Source organism: Carassius gibelio, chromosome A11 (genome assembly GCF_023724105.1).
Source record: "Carassius gibelio isolate Cgi1373 ecotype wild population from Czech Republic chromosome A11, carGib1.2-hapl.c, whole genome shotgun sequence".
Classification (NCBI taxonomy): Eukaryota; Metazoa; Chordata; class Actinopteri; order Cypriniformes; family Cyprinidae; genus Carassius; species Carassius gibelio.
Window position 1 is genome coordinate 21,582,422 of NC_068381.1, and position 19,372 is coordinate 21,601,793.

General features: G+C 37.7%; 1 protein-coding gene across 1 annotated transcript; it reads left to right on the top strand.

Moving 5' to 3' along the window:
* The first annotated feature begins 5,799 nt into the window (after positions 1 to 5,799).
* Positions 5,800 to 16,613, top strand: LOC128022662 (nuclear receptor subfamily 1 group D member 1-like). The gene is made up of 8 exons (XM_052610425.1): positions 5,800 to 6,337; positions 10,551 to 10,880; positions 10,971 to 11,059; positions 11,222 to 11,366; positions 13,787 to 14,340; positions 14,418 to 14,603; positions 15,119 to 15,329; positions 15,495 to 16,613. Exons 1-8 carry the CDS (start codon positions 6,313 to 6,315, stop codon positions 15,689 to 15,691), a joined length of 1,737 nt encoding a protein of 578 aa, XP_052466385.1. The 5' UTR covers positions 5,800 to 6,312; the 3' UTR covers positions 15,692 to 16,613.
* The last annotated feature ends 2,759 nt before the right edge of the window (positions 16,614 to 19,372 follow it).

The window sequence follows — 19,372 nt, forward strand, 5'->3', positions numbered from 1 at the left end:
AGTTAATTTTGCATGGGCAAACATCAATCAAATTTTCTTCAGAAAATCTAAATCTAGTTTTAGTTTATAGTTCATCACGTGTGTGATTTACGTTTAACTACACGCATTTGGTGAGACATAAAACTTTCAGAAATAAGCCAGTGATGTCATCACAAACCTGCCGTGAACTCATGTCTGTCAACTGCCATTACTGTCACACTACTGCAGTTACTACAGAAGTCTGTAGCCCTGCCAATATGTGCCACGTTGTTCTGATTAAAACAGACATCATAAAAGTTTTAAAACTCCAAATTATTAGAAAAGAGACTGAGAGAGAGAGAGAGAGAGAGAGAGAGAGAGAGCAAAAAAAGAAAAAAGGGAGAAGGAGGAGTTTGAATAATGGAAAAGCAGTTTGATACACATATGGAAACAATTGTACAATTTCTGCTGTTTCTGCCAGGAGCATGAGTTTAAGATCACTACTAGAGAAACGCTGTCCTCTAATCCATTAGTCTATTAAGTACTGCCTCAGGCCTTCTGATCTGTAATAAAGTTAGTTTAAAATACTGTTTTGGTTGTTTTTGTTGTTGTATTACCTTTTACATGTATATGGCTATATGGTCACTCATGTCACACTTAAAAACACAAGTTACTGGAACATAGAAAAAAGTTCTCTTTACACAGATCGCATGAGAAAAATATGAGAGAAATACATTTTCTGTGCTTAAAAGTGTTTTGTACATTTAACTGCTCTCTTAAGGAATATTTACGATAGCCATTTAGTCTGTTCCTGGCATATGTTTACATCGAACCACTGAAAAAAAATCTTTGCGATGATGACTTCTGCAGAACTGCAGTGAAACATTTATTTCCAAGAGTAGGTCAGAAGGTCAGGAAACCATCCAAAATACAGTACAGTACTGTCATAATGAGAAATGACAAGTGACATTTTTTATAATGTACTACCAGACTTTCAAAATTGTGCATGTGTCATTATTTTTATTTTTATTTTTTCCTCTGTTTTGATTTGCCAACCTCATAATAAAAGACTGGAGTCTGTGGTTATGGTCAGACTGTTGCTCTGCTGTATGGCAGCTCACAATTGCTTGCTTGCCTTGTATAGAATCTGTGAACTGAGAGCTGTATCTGATGCCCACAATCCTCAGGCTAGACATGATCAGCAAATTCATTCCTGCTTTTGTGACAAAAATTGCTTTGGTGCAGAAATTGAAAATGTGGAGATGCAATGTGTTTTTATTTTTGCCATAATTACTTACATGATTACTTAATAGTTACACAAATTATGATTCAAGAAAAAAAAAAAAATGCAATGTTGCATTTTGCATAGCTGCTGTTTTTGGAATGTATATTCATCACCTTTTCAGGCAATTCAAACCTGTGATGTGTTTGTATACACATTGACAAAACCTAATTTGCCAGTAATGCTGATTGCATGTGTCGGTCTGTCTGAGTGCACATGTGCTTGTGTTTATAAGAGTGTCTGGATGAACTACGGCATTGAATGCTCCAGGCTCAAGGTATTTTGCAAGTGTGTGTTGGCAGAACTTATGCTGAGTTTCCTAAACACCCCGCTCACTCCTTTACCTACATGCCCATCATAACATGTCCTGACAAAAAAAACCCTTTTCTTCTCTGGATCCCCATTTTCTTCTTTTTTCTCACTTCCTCTCACACAGTTTCCCCTTCACACATGTAGACTCATTTCAATGTATAAACAACTCCTATGCTATATTCTGCACATCACTAGCATCAATGTCCACAATGCTTGTAGATCTTATGGTGACAGGGTGTTCCAGAAAGCAGGTTTAGCAACTAAATTAATCAAATTAACTGTCAAAGTTACAGCTCATATATGATCCTTTAATTCAGTTATAATATAACGCAGCATTGTGGCTGAACCACTTCTACTTCTGCTGCACGAGATGAGAACACATTATTATCATTTTCTGTGTCATGCAAAAGTCTGTTTTTGTGATATATTTCCTTCTTTCTTTACTCCAAGATGTTTGCTCAGTCTAGATGCACTTTTATCTGCACTAATGATGCGTTTCTGTCACGTATCACACATGCGCTACATGACACACTGCATGAAAGGTGATACTCGAAAAGGCATAATAGGGGCACTTTAAACTGTCAGAGTGTGTCTGCCTCCTGAACAATGCTAGGTAGATTGTTCCAGAGTTTGGGCGCTGAACAGGAAAAGGATCTGAAGTTGATTTTGATATTCTAGGTATTATCAAATTGCTTGAGTTTTGAGAACGTAGCGGACGTAGAGGAGTATAATGTAAAAGGAGCTCATTCAAATACTGAGGTGCTAAACCATTGAGGGCTTTATAAGTAATAAGCAATATTTTAAAATCTATACGATGTTTGATAGGGAGCCAGTGCAGTGTGGACAGGACCGGGCTAATATGGTCATACTTCCTGGTTCTAGTAAGAACTCTTGCTGCTGCATTTTGGACTAGCTGTAGTTTGTTTACTAAGCGTGCAGAACAACCACCCAATAAAGCATTACAATAGTCTAACCTTGAAGTCATGAACGCATGGATTGACGTTTCTGCTTTTGACATTGAGAGCATTATGTTGTTGTTGTAATTTATTTATTTTTTTGTCCATGCAGGTCCTTTCATGTTGAAATTCTTCCCTAGACAGAAGGCATTTATTGGACTTACAAGGCCTTATATGTTTCATCATATTTAATAAATTATGATCCATTTTTTAGAAGAACAATTCCTTTCCAAGAAAGTCATTGTTGATGTTATTTTAATTGACTTTGAATTTAAAATAATAATAATAATAATTCTGTTCCTGCCATTCTGTTTGTATGGTATTTCAATTCAAATTCCAACTCCTTAAGCCAATTCTATCTATTGATATAAGGGCGCCCTCGTGTGGTTCATACACTTAGTAAAACTGCAGGTTCTTTGCCAAGACGTTTATTTCATAAAAAAAGTTAGAAAAAATATATAAATTCAATCAAATTAGTAAAAAGTAATAATATAATAATCAGCTACCTGCAGTGAATATGAACATGCCTCCAAATCCTCAAAAAATTACTATAACAGAGTAAAAATGTTCTTTAGAATCAGTTTTAAATTTGAAATACCTGTGCAAAAGAAAAAAAGAAAAAAAGAAAAAAGAAAAAAAAAGAGCTATAAAATTCAGGTAAAAAGATTTTTTTTAAAAAGCAGTAGAAATACAAATCCAGAGGAATGAGAGACAGAAGGAAGCCCAAGCAAACATCAGCAGCTGAAGCAAACAGGTTATTATGACATCACTGCATATTCAAAGGCCATAGTGAAATAACAGATGTCAGACTAACATCAAATGTGACTATTGCGATAGTCATATATATATATATATAATTACTGAAATATATACAAACAAATGGATCACTGTCCATTGATGATAAGTGTGATGATCATCAATAAATGTTTCAAAACAAACAACAAAATGAACACTGGCACATCGTTTAAATTAAAATGACAAATCAAATGAATCAGCTTTGAGAATACTAATTCAACAACAGCAAAGAGGAAGAAAAGATCTTCAGACACTGAATATGAATTGATATGAATGCAATAATGACTAAGAGACAGTAGACACAGTCAGCTGAGTAAACAAGGGATGGTTCATTGTGTCCACAGCTCTTGTTCAACGATTGAGCATCAAGTCACCAGAAATCGTGCATGATCTTAATCAAGCGCAAGTAAATTATTTTAGCTAGGAGATTTACAAAAATACTGAGGCCTTTAACATATATGTCTACATATAAAGAAATACAGTAGTTAATAATATTATTGGGCACTTCCTGTGATCCTATGTTAATGGACACTTTAAAATTAAACTTTGAGTCCACAGCTCTTTCTAATTAATTTTTTTCCCCTTTTTTAGAATAAAAAACTAATAATTATAATAATAATTATTATTATTATTATTATCATTATTAATATTTCTAGTATTATATTAATTATTAAATAAATTAGAATAGGAAGTTCACAAGCTAGAAAAAGGCACTCTTAATTGTTTTTATATATATATATATATATATATATATATATATATATATATATATATATATATATATATATATATATATATATATATATATATATATATTTGTTTGACTAATGCAATGCAGCAGATAATATGAATGAGTAGAATGCCAGAGATGTTGGATCAAGCCTGCAGGTGGCACATCAGTATTAAAAAAAAACCCTCCTTCATCTGATTACAGTCCAGTTCTTAAAAGAAGTCTTCATGCTGCTTGCGCACTGAAACAAACAAGGGACCATTACTTACACATCTGAGAAGTTAGACATGTTTTGTTACACTGTTAATAGCCTCTGTAAAATATGAGGAATAATCTTTAATCCTTTACCTCTTTTTAAATGTGTACCACAATAAAAAAAAAAATACATTCATAATTTTTTATTACATAAACACTTCGATGCTAATTCTTTTTTATTTAATAAGTGCCCTTATCTTCTATGCACATACATACCTTTAAATCATGTTTTTGTTGTTGTTACTGTTTTAACAGGCTTTTAAAATAGTTCTTTAAAACCTTTACAGAGGAATTAACATATTTTTATCTCTGTAATGATTTATGAATGTACCAAATGGAAAAGGGAAATGGCTCTTAAGTAAATGTGTAAGCCAATTGCATGCTTTTAATGTAAATTGCCTTTCTTTTTTGGAAATGTATTTTGTTATATAAACACTTTAAAACCTATATTTTCAACTACATTTTTTTCTTTTTAATCAATTTGAACTAATTCAACAATTTTGGAGTTTCAGACAGTATTTGCTATTTTTCAACATGCACCTGTTCAATGAAACCAAACCCAACTGGTTATCTAAACCTTTCAGTTTGGATGTTATTGCTGTTTTCCCCCTTCTTCTCTTGCATTAGTCCTCTGACGTGTTCTTCAAGTGTAAAAGCTAGTAACGGTCTGTACTCTGTCCTGTCACCTTCTGCTTCAGGTTCTTCAGTATGCAGCAGTGAAACCTATGTTTAGACTCTTATACAGAATATCATCCACTCCTGGAAAACACTGCCTTATAAACAACAGTTAGGAGGCTGGTGAAATCTTTCAAGCTTTAATCTACTTTAGAACAGGGCTATGTTATAGGAAAATGTGTCATAAGGGTGGCATGGTGTATGTTAAAAAATTAATGTCACATGTTAAACTTACACTGTTCAAAAGTCTGTGGCCAGTAAAATATAGAATTTTTGTGAAAGAAGTCTCTCTTTGTATTGTAAAATATCATTTGCATTTTCTATTGTAATATACTGTACATTTATTCCTGTGATCTGCAGCTGTATTTTCAGCATCATTCCTCCAGTCTTCAGTGTCACATGATCTTCAGAAATCTTTCTAATATGCTGATTTCCTCATTTCATGGGGGGCAGGTACATTTCTCCAATAATGGTGTAACATGCTTTTGTAACCCGTCAATGTTTAGTTAGGATTTTTTTTTTTTTTTTTTAAGGTTGTTCAATCAGATATGGGTCTCTAATTTAGGCAGATGACCTACATCCAAACCAGCGTGATGCAGGACAAAAACGTGAGATCCTCAGGATGTGAGTTTGAGAACAGACAGCCCCTGTGCTCTGTTCAGACGGGCAAGCCCTCGATGGCTCCAAGCCTATCAGCCGTGCGTGCTGTAGAGAGGAGGACGCTCTGGTCTGGAGGGAAGTAAACAGCAGTCACGGTGCGCTCCTCCTCCTCTGCATGTGCTTCCCCACGGCTACTCCCCCCCATCAGAGCGCTGCTCATTTGCATGAAATGTGTGTCAGTAGGACACAGCTCACATGCAGCGCGCGCATGCAGCAGGCATTCCTACAGCAACCGAGTCCACGCGCAGTCCTCTGCCACTGAGAGCAGCTCTACTACAGCAGCGTGACTGGGACGGGAGGAAAGAGGGCGTGTGAACACTGTCCTTGCCATACAAAAACACAAACTATTTAAAGGGCAAAGAAAGGAGGGGGAAATAGCAGGGAAAAAAAGCTCGCTCACATTTTTAAGACACCTGAAAACGTGTTCGGTGTTTATTTGTGTGACGCTTAAACTAGTTCAGCAGCTCTAGCTTGGAGAAAGATGTTTTGAAGGAAAGCGCAACTGTAATGTGCACGATACAGTGACATCGTTCAAAGAGTGAAGACAGCAGGCACAGTGCCCTGTTTACCTGAAGGACATCTGACATTAGAGTTTCTCGAGACATTTCCTAACAGACTTCTTGAAGTTCTCACCTGCGTGGACACGACACGACCCAGATACCGGCATTCCTTCATCAGCATCAGGAACCATGGACACCATGGACAGCAGTCCAGGTGAGTTATAGACAATATATCTCCTATATACATTCATTCATGTAGGTCAATTATTTGCACGGCTATTGGTAATATTTTTTGCCAGATTTGTCATTTATTTTAATATCTTGTTTTACTTTAGAAAAATGGTGAAACGAATATACTGGTATTGAGGCTAGATGTAAAATAAATACATGTTTGACTGTTAAGATTTGTAATTAAATTGCATTATACTTATAATATATATATATATATATATATATATATATATATATATATATATATATATATATATATTATAAGTATAATGCAATTTAATTATATATATATATATATATATATATATATATATATATATATATATATATATATATATATATATATATGGTGTTTTGTAGTTGTTGTTGTTTTTGACTATATGTCGAGCCTGCCTAACTGACTGCCAGTGTTTTGGCAAATGTTTCCGGTCTCGCGTTTCCCGTAAACAAAGTCACGTGCAGGTCGCTCTGCTCGCGCGCTCTTCCCAGTTGACTGTACATCATGACGCATCATCCTAATCGTGAGTGGATTCACGGCGTGTCCTCCGGCACAGCGACTTGGTGCTAAAAATAGAGTTGCAATCATAAAAAAGAAAATAAGCTATCGAGCCTAATTCTTCTCCGTTTCGTTTGTAATTTAGCATCCGTCTCCAGTAGGAGGGTGGGTAACATCCAAACTCAACCTTGGCTACTGTCAAGGTTTGTTTTTGTTTTTTTCGATCGGGTAACTTGTGCTCATACTGTGATTCATTAACCAAGTCACGCTCGTGCGCCGGTGACTGACTGTCATTATAAATAAGCGGTCCTCCTTTATGTTCACTCGAACACGTGCATGTCAATAACTGCTCGTGAGCATTTGAGAAGATAACGATCATTCATCCCGAAAGGAAACTTAGTCGGTAATACAACATTTAGCTAGGCCTACACAGCACAGCAGGCAATAAACCCTTGTTTTGTTTACAAGCATCACATGGCCTTTCCTTATGAGACAAGAATAAATTTTTAGATGGCTAATCTCAAGTTATTTATTATAAAGTCATAAAAAAGTTATCTTAGACATTTGTATTTTTAATAAGTCGAAATGTAGAGTATCCAACATATATAAGCGATTATAATAAGCTTTGGCATTAAATATAATAATGATACTACTTGTAGGCTATATTGATATTCCAGGCTACAATTTGCTGTAGCTAAGGTTTAAATCCTCAGTATGTCATAACACTTAAATCTAAAATATCAAGATCTCTGGAAACATGGTGTTGTCAACGTCCTATCCTGCAAGTTTTTGTGTGACTTTGGTGCCAGAGACTTCTTAGAAAGCTCTCAGTTTGCCACCTGCACGTTTTGCATGTCATTAGGCACGGTGACGCCAGGGCACAGTGGTATTCGTACAGGCAGACTTTCACTTTCACTGTCACGAGGATCAACTTCAAACTCCACGTGCCACGCGTGATTTCCCAGGCACACACCCCCTCCTTGCGTGTGCTTTTGTTCCGGCAGCTTGTGTGTCATCCAGCCTCTGAAGGGAGGGAGGCTGGTCACTGGGTCAAAGTCAAAGAGGCACAGATCTGAGCTCAGCTCTTTCTTCTCTGCCTGCACGATCTCTGTTAAACTCATTATAACAAGCACACTTTCATGTGATAGAAGATGACACTTTTAAGGCTTTAAATGGCTTATATGCACTATATAAAAGTATTTTTTCTAAGCTGCAAATGAAAGATTACTGGATTCACACACGTGCATTACCCCAGTACAACATCTGATAGTGTTCCTTAATTCTGATGCATTATGAACATTTTATTATTCCTTTAAGGGATGACGTTAAAACAAATTATCTATATTAAAAGGTGAATGATAATATTTTTACTTGTAATTTTGTACTTCATTTAGCACCTCAATAACAACATTAACATAGAGTTTTCAATTTGGATAACTTAGTTTCACCTAAACATCCACACAGCAACTATAACCCATGAAGGTTATAAATAAATGTATGAGAAAAAAACGTTTTGAAGATGAGTTGGCATTTGTATTGCCCTTTACTGTATGTAATACATATAATGAATGTATTCACATTTAGGGCAAGTAAGACTGCACATTCTGTAGGTGATACAAATTACTACTATATAGCCTATTATATGTCACCACCAGCAGTTATTATAACAACATAATATACCATAAAATACAGAATACTATACAGAACTACATGCATAGAAATGTAAGTTTATACTATTGTGATTTACGTAAAATGACCTTGCATAGGCTTATCAAGTAAACACAGCTACTCATGCCTACATTTATCAGTTGTTATCACTATTGCTTTCAAATAGATTTGTTTTCCCTCATGACAGATTCAACAACTTCAGGCATAAACAAATCAATAAACTGTTCATTTATTCATTATTTCCCTCCCTCACTCACATTACACCCAAGGAAATGTTTCGTGTGCCATGGTATTCAGGGAATTTGTTCATGCGCATCCCATAAAATGCCACAATGGTCGTGAAACGCTGTTAAGTTAGGGTGGAACTGAATTGGGTAGTATAGGTATGTAGTTATCTATATTTCAAGCAGTTTGTGAGGCATCACGTTCTATAAACAAGTGAGACGAGGTTAAAAGAGATGAGGCAAAAACAAAAGCACGTATGTCGAGTAAACGTGACCGTGCACGTTCATGCATGCACTCCAGTTTCCGGCGACTCGAGAATTATAAACACGTCTTGGTTACTGTTTTTAAGCCCTCTTCAAACGTGAGCAGCAGGCTGGCAGTCTCTCTCTCTCTCTCTCTCTCTCTCTCTCTCTCTCTCTCTCTCTCTCTCTCTCTCTCTCTCTCTCTCTCTCTCTCTCTCTCTCTCTCTCTCGCACTGCGGCTGTTCTAGCCACGGGACTGCGGAAAGAGGCTTGTATTTTCGGGGCGTTCACTGTGTCAGGAGAGCATGTGAGTCAGCGGTCAGGTGGCTGGCAGCTCTGGAGGAGCGAGCACGAGCAGCGCGTGTGGTGGGGCTGTGGAAGTTCTCATTTCCGTCTTAACGAATCGCAAACAAATTGTTCTTTTGAGTCGGTTCTTTTTAATGATTCGGGTTAACGTGCCCGGGAATGTTTAGCGTACTATAAGAAAGCACTATACCTATGAAACCTACACGATGCACACACTAAGGAGTATTTAACTATCATAGAACTTGTAAAATTCAGCATGCATTTCTTTTAACACTTTTTGGATACGCATATCAAACGGATCGAATCATTGAATTGAACCGACTCCTAAAATAAATCCGATACCCCAACGTTGCACTTGCACACGTGAGTCAGTCTGGCTCATCCTGACTCATTTCTCACGTTTGAGCTTTCACTGGCGCGGTCTGAAACATGTGATTCATGAAGAAGGATGAGATATGACAGACTGAGAGTAGCAGAGCATTCAAACGTGAGACATTTTCGAGTTTACACAGAAATCAGTGGTTTCTGAGCATCATACTGTTCTGGTGGGGATAAAATCTGTTTAGACATCCTCTATGAAACAGTTTACAAGTTCCCATTCAGTTAATACTAGACCTTTAAATAGATCAAACTCTGCATTGCATATTTGATCAAGATATAAAGATCTTTGCACAAAAGCCTCAACTAAATGACATATCTGTGGAATTCTGCAGAATGGATTTAAAGATGCACAAATTGCAAAACTGGGACGCGACCATACATTCATATTGGTGTTTGAAATTATCACGATATTTAATAAACAAATGTGTAAGGTCCATGGTATAAAAAGAGAGTTGTAAATTAACAGATTCAGCAGTAATTCTACTGATTATTCACAGGCCTATAAATAAGCACATGGAGATATTCTATTATGACAACTCTCAGGGTTGTTTAGTGTGTTTATGCATAATGTTAGTATCGGGTATTGGCATTCTAGACTTGTTACTGGCGTTACATATGCAGATATCTGTGAGTATGTAGCTGTGCTGTTTAAATAGCATACATTTAATTACCCGTAGCAGATCTAGACAGGTGGAGCTGAGGGAGGTGGATGATTTCTGAAGCAGACTGTGTAAATGTTGGGCAAGCAATCTCATCGGCTGCTGATGTAGTGAATAATTTAATTACTATCAGATTTCAATTAAGGATCTATCAGTCTGCACCATCTGGAGTTTCACCAACTTGCCCTCATGTAATATTCTTTTCCGTCACACACACAGGTGGAGGAGTGATTCTCTATGCAGGCTCAACAGGAAGTGCAAGCCCCAGCCCAGGAAGCCCATCCAGTGGGTACCAGTCCCAGTCCCCAGCTTCTCAACCCTCGTCCCCGGAGGAGGTCTCATTCACTGAGCTCGGTGCTCTTAAAAAACATCCAGCTGGAAGCAATTTCAGTTCTACAGGGGGCAACAAACTGGTGTTCCAATTTCCTGAAGTAAGCAGCGCTACCACTGTTAACCCCATTACACCGACTGTAACATCATCAGGGCAAAACAGCTATTCTCACCCAATGGTTGGCAGGCGACCAAGTGGGTTCACGGGTACTTTTACCAGTGAGTATTATCAGAGTCGTTTTTGATATTGTCTCAAATTCCGTGACCATCAACCACTGCTAATGTATTGCTGCAAAATTGTGTTACTAGAAACAGGAGGTATGGTGTTGCTCTGCAAAGTATGTGGGGATGTTGCATCAGGATTTCACTATGGTGTTCATGCATGTGAGGGATGCAAGGTAAGGACACACATACACACAATTCTCATAAAATACCCTCAAAATGCATAATTGATGTGTTCAGTGTCGGTCTGAAACTGAAGGCAACATTCCCATGTGCCTGATCTTTTACACACACCTACAGAAACACACACATTCACTCGGATCGTGTGTTATCCTCAGGGTTTCTTCCGCCGCAGTATCCAGCAGAACATCCATTATAAGATGTGTGTGAAGAATGAAAGCTGTCTGATCATGAGGATGAACCGCAACCGCTGTCAGCACTGCCGATTTAAGAAGTGCCTCTCTGTCGGCATGTCCAGAGATGGTAGGAGCTTTAAGCATTCTGTTATGAACAATAAACAACATTATTATTCTTGATAGGACTCAATTATTTGCAGTGTTTGCTAGGGGCATTATCAGTCTTGCTACACATACTTGTTGTTAGGAATGCTGACAATCACCTAGCTATGTCCTAGTAATCTCCCAGTACACCCTAGTAACGGCATTTTTCTAAACAATCATACCAGAATTGGACTGGTTGGCCTTAAGCCAGTAGGAACCCACTTAACATCCACATGCAAAACCCCAGCAACTGCTCAGCAACATGATAAAAATGCTCAGTATCAATTAGCAACTGCATAATGCAAAGTTTCACTTTAGACAATAGACAGTGAACTTTTTTTTCCTGCAATATTTGGCTAATGTGACCTCACTACTACAGTCTATTTTAAACCTGCATTCTATTCTCCTTTATATTTCCTCAACCCTACATCCAGCATCTGTTCTGTACTGTTCGCACCTATAGCTTACACCCTGTTCTGACAGGTTCCTTTCACCGCTGATTTATTAGTCTGGGCTCTCCGAAATCCCACAAGTCATCACTCACTGTAAAAACTGCAGCAAATCAGCTTAATTTGGGGAATTGGGAACACAAATGGCCTGAGCACCTAGTATGCTGCAGTTTAATGTGTTTCCAGGTCTTCGTTTGCTGTAATGCAGGATTAATTAAGATCCAAATGCTAGATGGGATTTAATAAAGTTTTTTGTAGATGTAACCCAGAAGCTAAGAGCCCTTTATTTCAATTGAATGCAGTTTATAAACATATTAGAATATCTTTTTGATTCGTCCTCTAGCACACTTTGCCCATACAGGACAGTGTTGCCTCTGGGGAGCTTTGTAAACTGGGCTGATAATAAATCATATTTTCTGGGGCTAGTGTACATATTTAGGTGACCTAAAAAGCAGAAAAGTAAAGTGATATGCACCATCATATTTCAGCATCACATGATTGTACTTGACCTTGTTTTACTCTTTCCCTGCTCACACACAATGTAATTACACTAATTTCCAATTAATTTAGAATATTATGAATATATAAATATTTTTCAGGGTAGTGTATTGTTGTGGTGCCCTTGCGTAGCTAATACTGTATGTCGCTTCCTAAATGATAGATGCTATTTTATATTTCACTTATCACCTGAAACCTTGACGTGTCCTCTTACACTGCTCCATGCCTTCACGTGATGGTGCTATATGACACCTGTAAACACGAAAAGCCCTCAAATTATTGTTATATTACAGACCAAAAAGACCTAGTTTTGCATTAGTGCTCATCTTAACCTGACGGCACCTCACATTGCTCAACACTTTGTGCTCCATCATCATATCACAATCCTCTGCCCTACAACGTTTCACCATTTAAGTATACCAATGCCTTCTCCTCTCTGCTCTTTACACCCTTAACCTGCTAAGCCTTTAACTCGTGACTGTATCTGTTTCACCTGCTGTCATTTACTCCATCACTCACTCCCTCAATGACATCACCTCTGCTCCGGGTGACCCACTGACCCACTTCCCAACGGGACAGAGACACAGCGAGAGAGAGAGAGAGAGAGAGAGAGAGAGAGAGAGAGAGAGAGAGAGAGAGAGGGATGGGGGAGGGGTATTATACAGTAGTGGGATCTATAAATAGCTCTGAGAGGTAGAGTAGGGGGAGATTGGATGGAGGTAGAACAGAAGCTTTGCATGTGAGCCGTAACCTAATATGAAAGCTTTGTGGTCACTGTGATGCAATCTTACTTCATGTTTATTATAAAAACGGATTGCTGATTTGTCAATACAGCAGCCCTGCTGTTGTAAATATAGTAAAACCATCTACCGAATGTATAAATGTGAGGTAGTTAACTAAAACAAGAACCTCTCACTGCTGTGTGCTGTTTGCTATTGCATAGCATCCATCGAGGAAAACTGTTAATCTTAGGCCAAAAGTTTGCTTCCCTTTTAAACATCCCTGTCTATGTGACATTATTTTCGTCATCAGCACTGATGTCCATGCACACTGTCCACACATTTGGGGTTAGGTGCTTTGCTCGTAGATGTTGATGCAGGAAGAGAACACTGTACTTTCACTCCCCCAACTAGTTGATTAGATTAACCCACGGCCTTTCGTGTTACAAGTCCGACTCAAACCAATAAGCCACAAATGCCCCCTGTTTGGGCTAAAATAAGTTTTTAATGTCTCATTTGTATTTAATGGACATTTAATAAATCGGTAAGGCAATCAGCATTTTGCTATTGTCAATAAAACTACTTCACCACACGTCTAATAATTCCTTTTAGCCGTTATTATATTCACAATACAGCACAGCCTCTCATACCACATTGAATTATTGTAAAGCTGCAAGACAATGGCAACCTTTGTATTTTATACTATATAGTAACATTTATAACCTAATTTCTTTCAGCTGTGCGATTTGGACGCATCCCAAAGCGCGAGAAACAACGCCTACTGGACGAAATGCAGAGTTACATGAACAGCCTTAATGAATCATCTTCCATGGACATCAACTGTACTACACCCACTGAGACTCCTCCCAGCCCTGAAGATGGCCAGGCAGAAGAGGCCATTGGTGCTATCTCGCAAGCTTATCGCAATATCTTTGTGAACGGGGAGAAGTTGTTAGTAAAGATTAATAATGAAAACAACAACCCTTCTTCCTTCCGTCATAATCCGATACAAGAGTCCGGCTACAGCCAGACTCACTCTCAGCCAAGCATCTCACCCCAACATCATTCCATCCATTCCACATCAAGCTGTCTATCCCGATCCAGATGCCCGGTCGCCAACCACGACAACAAACCAAAAACACAAGTTGTGGACAACAGTCAGTATAACTTCCCACAGTCCTCAAGTCCCAACCTGGGAACTACACCTTCTCAAAGCTGTCCATTGAAGCAAAACAATTATTCCACTCAAACATCTTGTCCTTGGAGACTGAGCCCTGGTGCTAAAGTTCTGGTAGGTTTTTTTCTTCTCCTTCTTTTGATGGCATATGATTTGGCCTTAATTAAATGTCTCTTTCTGTATTTCTCTAGGCATGTCCTCTCAATGCGTGTCCCGTCTCCCCAGCCAGTCACTCCAGTCAGCAGGTTTGGGAGAGTTTTTCCCAGTGCTTCACTCCAGCTGTTAAAGAAGTGGTTGAGTTTGCCAAGAGCATTCCAGGATTTCAGGCCCTGAGTCAACATGATCAGGTCATGCTGCTGAAGGCAGGAACCTTTCAGGTGAGAAGCGTCAGTGTCTTTCCTCCAATCAGTTTTGATCAGACTGTCCAAGACTACACGCAAATGCTTAAAACTGAACAAACACATTGAGATGGTTTCTTCCATGACTTTATATGGCCGGGGTGTCAAATTCAGTGCTTTAGCTCTAAACCTAAATATACTGTACACACCTGAACCAGCTGATCAGGGACTTTAGGATTACTAGACACCTCCAGGCAGGTGTTTTGGAGATTGTTGGAGCTACAATTTGCAATTTGGTTCAGTTGAATAGTCAAAAAAAGATTTGAATTTCACACACAAATGGTGTTACGGATGAATATTTACAGACTGTGCAAGACTCTAGACCAATATCAGTACAAAGTAGTTGTTCTTTATTATTACTCTGTAATTAAAGTCTGAAAGCAAAATATGTGCAGTGCTTCTATATTAATGACCAATGCCTTTGTGAGTTATTGTCAGATCTTGAACTGTTTATTTAATGTTGTTTTTCGAACCCTTTCTTTGGTTCATTGCAGGTTCTAATGGTGAGGTTCTGCTCGCTGTTTGATGCCAAGGAGCGTACCCTAACTTTCCTGAATGGTCAGACCTACCCATTGGCGTCCCTGCGAGTGCTAGGCATGTGTGGCCTTCTGGATGCCATGTTTGAGTTCAGCGAGAAGCTGGGGAACATGGGTCTGGAGGCCGATGAGATGGCCCTCTTCATGGCTGTGGTGCTAGTTTCTGCAGGTACCTTGGATTGCCAGTGATTGAGATAATTACCATATGCAAGCAATATTAATAAAGTATGTTTAGATACAGTAGTTTACTGTGTAGACAGACTGCGAGGCAGTTTGAAACAGCTGTAATGTTTAGGTCCACTAAATGTTTCCTCATTATTTTGCTCTCTATCAGATCGTTCAGGTATCTCAGATGTGGGGGCCGTAGAGCAGCTCCAGGAGGATTTGATCGGCGCTCTTCGTGCTCTCATCACTCGGCGAAGGCCAGAGGACAGCTCACTCTTCCCCAAACTCCTGCTTCGTCTGCCTGACCTCCGTACCCTCAACAACCAGCACTCGGAGAAACTCCTAGCCTTCCATATCGACCCCTGAGAACAGAAAGAGACAACTACCAAACCTACCCAAGTCTACACATTGATAACAAGTGGTCAACAATAGATTCAGGGTGCTCTTCTTGTACAAATAAGCCATGTATAATTCAGGAGAAACATCTGATTTTTGACTTGCATTTACACAAACACCTCCTCCATCACAAGTTAAAGCTTTTACGATGTAACGGAAGAAGTACATATGTATGGAGCAGATGCTGGACAATTGGACTTTTCAGAGAAGTTTTCAAGAAATTGAAAATCAAAAGAAGATGAAGAATATGTTTTTCTTTCTACAATGGACGATTGAAGAGATCATGAGGTGATGACTGTTTTTATAACTAGCATTAATCTGGGCTCACAGTGGAAGATCAGTATCGGTATAAAGGATAGGGACATCACTCCAGATGCTATGCATTTATCATCGTATCGTTCAACACACTGGTCCAACCTTTCAGATAAACTTCTCATATTAAATCGACAGCTATTTTAATTCAATAATTTCATTTAATACATTCTTATATCACTTTGTGGACCTTTGTAAATATTGCTCATGTCAGGCACTCAAAACCTTGGTTGTAAAAACATGTATTATAATTGAAATATATGATAGTTTCTTATAACTCTATAAGACTGTAATATGTATTCTGGTGTGGTTATGTCATGACAATACCACGGACAATGTGTTGTCAAATGAAGAAAGGACTGCTCATGGTGTATTTAAAGTGTTACAACAGCTCTGCATGGACACGGTTCATCTTCTGAAGAGTGTCTTGTATCGATGAGTGGGTTAGCAGCAAAGGGGACTTTGACATTTCTACACAATTTATTTCATGTGTATCTAAATGTATATTTGGAAAATATATCATGTTTATCTTTTTCCATAGATATTGGAGATTATGTGATATTAAAAGATTACATTATAAGTTTTGCATATGCTTTATATACATATATATTGCATCCCAAGCACGGCACGTTCCTTTGCACGTGGAATGCTGAGGGGGCACAACGGTATCCTAGCAACAGGCAAATGGACCCAGCATCGTATGGAGCTGATGTGTGGTATACGCCGAGATCCTCACCTTCATTTAAATAATGGCTTCAGGGTCCTTTCTTTCCTTTCATAGTTTAATATGAAGATTAAATCACAATGCTGCCTTTTTTTTCTTTACAGTAAAGTATTGTAGCACAGAATAACCAGTTTAGCCTTCACATAAAATGCTGGAAGAATAAGCTGCTCTTGGTAGAATATAGATGAGGCAACAGAAATAAAACAAACCTCTCACAGCTGTGGAATGAGAGGAAAGAACAGAGAGAAACTCACATTTTGCCCTCTTCCCTTTGCTCTGCATAGTTTAGGTTTAAAAGAAGAAGGGAGAAAAGATTAACATTACTCTCCCTGCCTCGTGTGGTCTTAACAACTTAACAAGGCCAGAACCTCATGATCCTTAAGATTTATAGAAATTATATATGAAGAAGTATATATAATGTATATAAATCAATGATTCCAGATTTTACAGCTATATAGTGCATGATCAATACATCAATAATGTTTGGATATGGCATTATATACATCAGATCTGCCCTCTTGATGTTTCTTTGTCATATTAGATTTAAATGAACAGTAACACTAATGTCATTAGCTTTACAATTTTTTCAATACCCCTATATTCTAATTTAGCACTTATATATAATTTTTTTAAAATCTAAATGCAAAATCACAAAAGGTGAAAGAAAACTCTAAATTAATAGCATACACGACAAATGGGTTTAGGCCTTTAAATAATTTGGTTCAGAGAATGGGGTTTAGTATCGTAGCAACTGTGAAAAATAGTAAAAAAAAAATATATATTAATAATAGTTCTGAATACCTTCTACAGTTCCTTGTTCAGTTAAAAAAAGAAAGAAATAGAAAACACTGCAACTTGCACGTGATGAAACCAAATGAAATGCTGTAGCTCTGAGATTGAATATAAGAGACTGAATAATGGCATTGACGATACCACGAATGCTTAGTGGAAGTCACATGATTTACTACACTGTAATCTGGAACCATCTATCCACACTCCAATAGGGTATAACCAAACGTTTTTAATCAATAATGAAACTTTTAATGTTTCTGACCTTAGTCAAAGAAGAGTACAGGTGCATCTCAATAAATTAGAATGTTGTGGAAAAGTTCATTTCAGTAATTCAACTCAAATTGTGAAACTGGTGATTTAAATAAATTCAGTGCACACATACTGAAGGAGTTTAAGTCTTTGGTTCTTTTAATTGTGTTGATTTTGGTTCACATTTAACAAAAACCCACCAATTCACATCTCAACAAATTAGAATACTTCATTAGACCAATAAAAAATAAAATAAAAAAAGTGAATTGTTTGCCTTCTGGAAAGTATGTTAGTTTACTGTACATGTACTCAATACTTGGTAGGGGCTCCTTGTGCTTTAATTACTGTCTCAGTTCAGCGTGGCATGGAGGTGATCAGTTTGTGGCACTGCTGAGGTGGAAGCACAGGTTTCTTTGACAGTGGTCTTCAGCTCATCTGCATTGTCTGGTCTCTTGTTTCTCATCTTCCTCTTGAGAATAGCTTCAGTCCATTCCTTGTGAAGTTCACTCAAATTCTTGAATCGATTTTTCTTGACCATCCTCATACGGCTGCGGTTCTCTCGGTTTGTTGTGCATCTTTTTCTTCCTCACTTCTTCCATCCACTCAACTCTCTGTTAACATGCTTGGATACAGCACTCAGTGAACAGCCAGCTTCTTTGGCAATGAGTGTTTGTGTCTTACCCTCCTTGTGAAGGGTGTCGATGATTGTTTTCTGGACAACTGTCAGATCAGCAGTCTTCCCCATGATTGTGGAGCCCAGTAAACCAAACTGAGAGACCATTTTGAAGGCTCAGGAAACCTTTGCTGGTGTTTTGAGTTGATTAACTGATTGAAATGTCACCATATTCTAATTTGTTGAGAGAGAATTGGTGGGTTTATGTTACATTTGAGCCAAAATAATCACAATTAAAAGAACCAAAGACTTAATCTAATCCAGTCTGTGTGCATTTAATTTATTTAATACACGAGTTTCACAATTTGAGTTGAATTACTGAAATAAATGAACTTTTCCATATATTATACATATATTATATACATTTATATATATACACACACACACTCTCTATCTATCTATCTATACTCTGTTATTCTCCTTCTACCAATTTACTGAATATTAAAAACAATATAAAATACTTTCACAAATATTTATTCGTAATATTTGCAGAAAATAAAATATTTGACCCAAGATGGGCTAATCACATGTTTACTAGCAACTAGTAATAATATATATTTTATTTCTTGCAATACCACAAATTCAAATGATTTAATATTAGATTATCCATAGAACAATATCAGCTGTCTGTACTGTTCTGGTTGTGGAGGTCATGAGCGGACTGACAGACATCCCAGTTTGTCCCATTATAGCTGGTAGATGTGACTACATTAAAGCTTTCTAACAATCTCAGACTATTTTATTAATCTAGTTAACAGTAACATAAAACATATCCTACTCCAACAGAACAAAGTTACAATAAATCAGGTCCATTTATTATCATTACACTCAAACCTGGAGAAATGAACTGCATCTACACACATGGTAATACTGATATAAAAAAAGATACATGAAACAAATA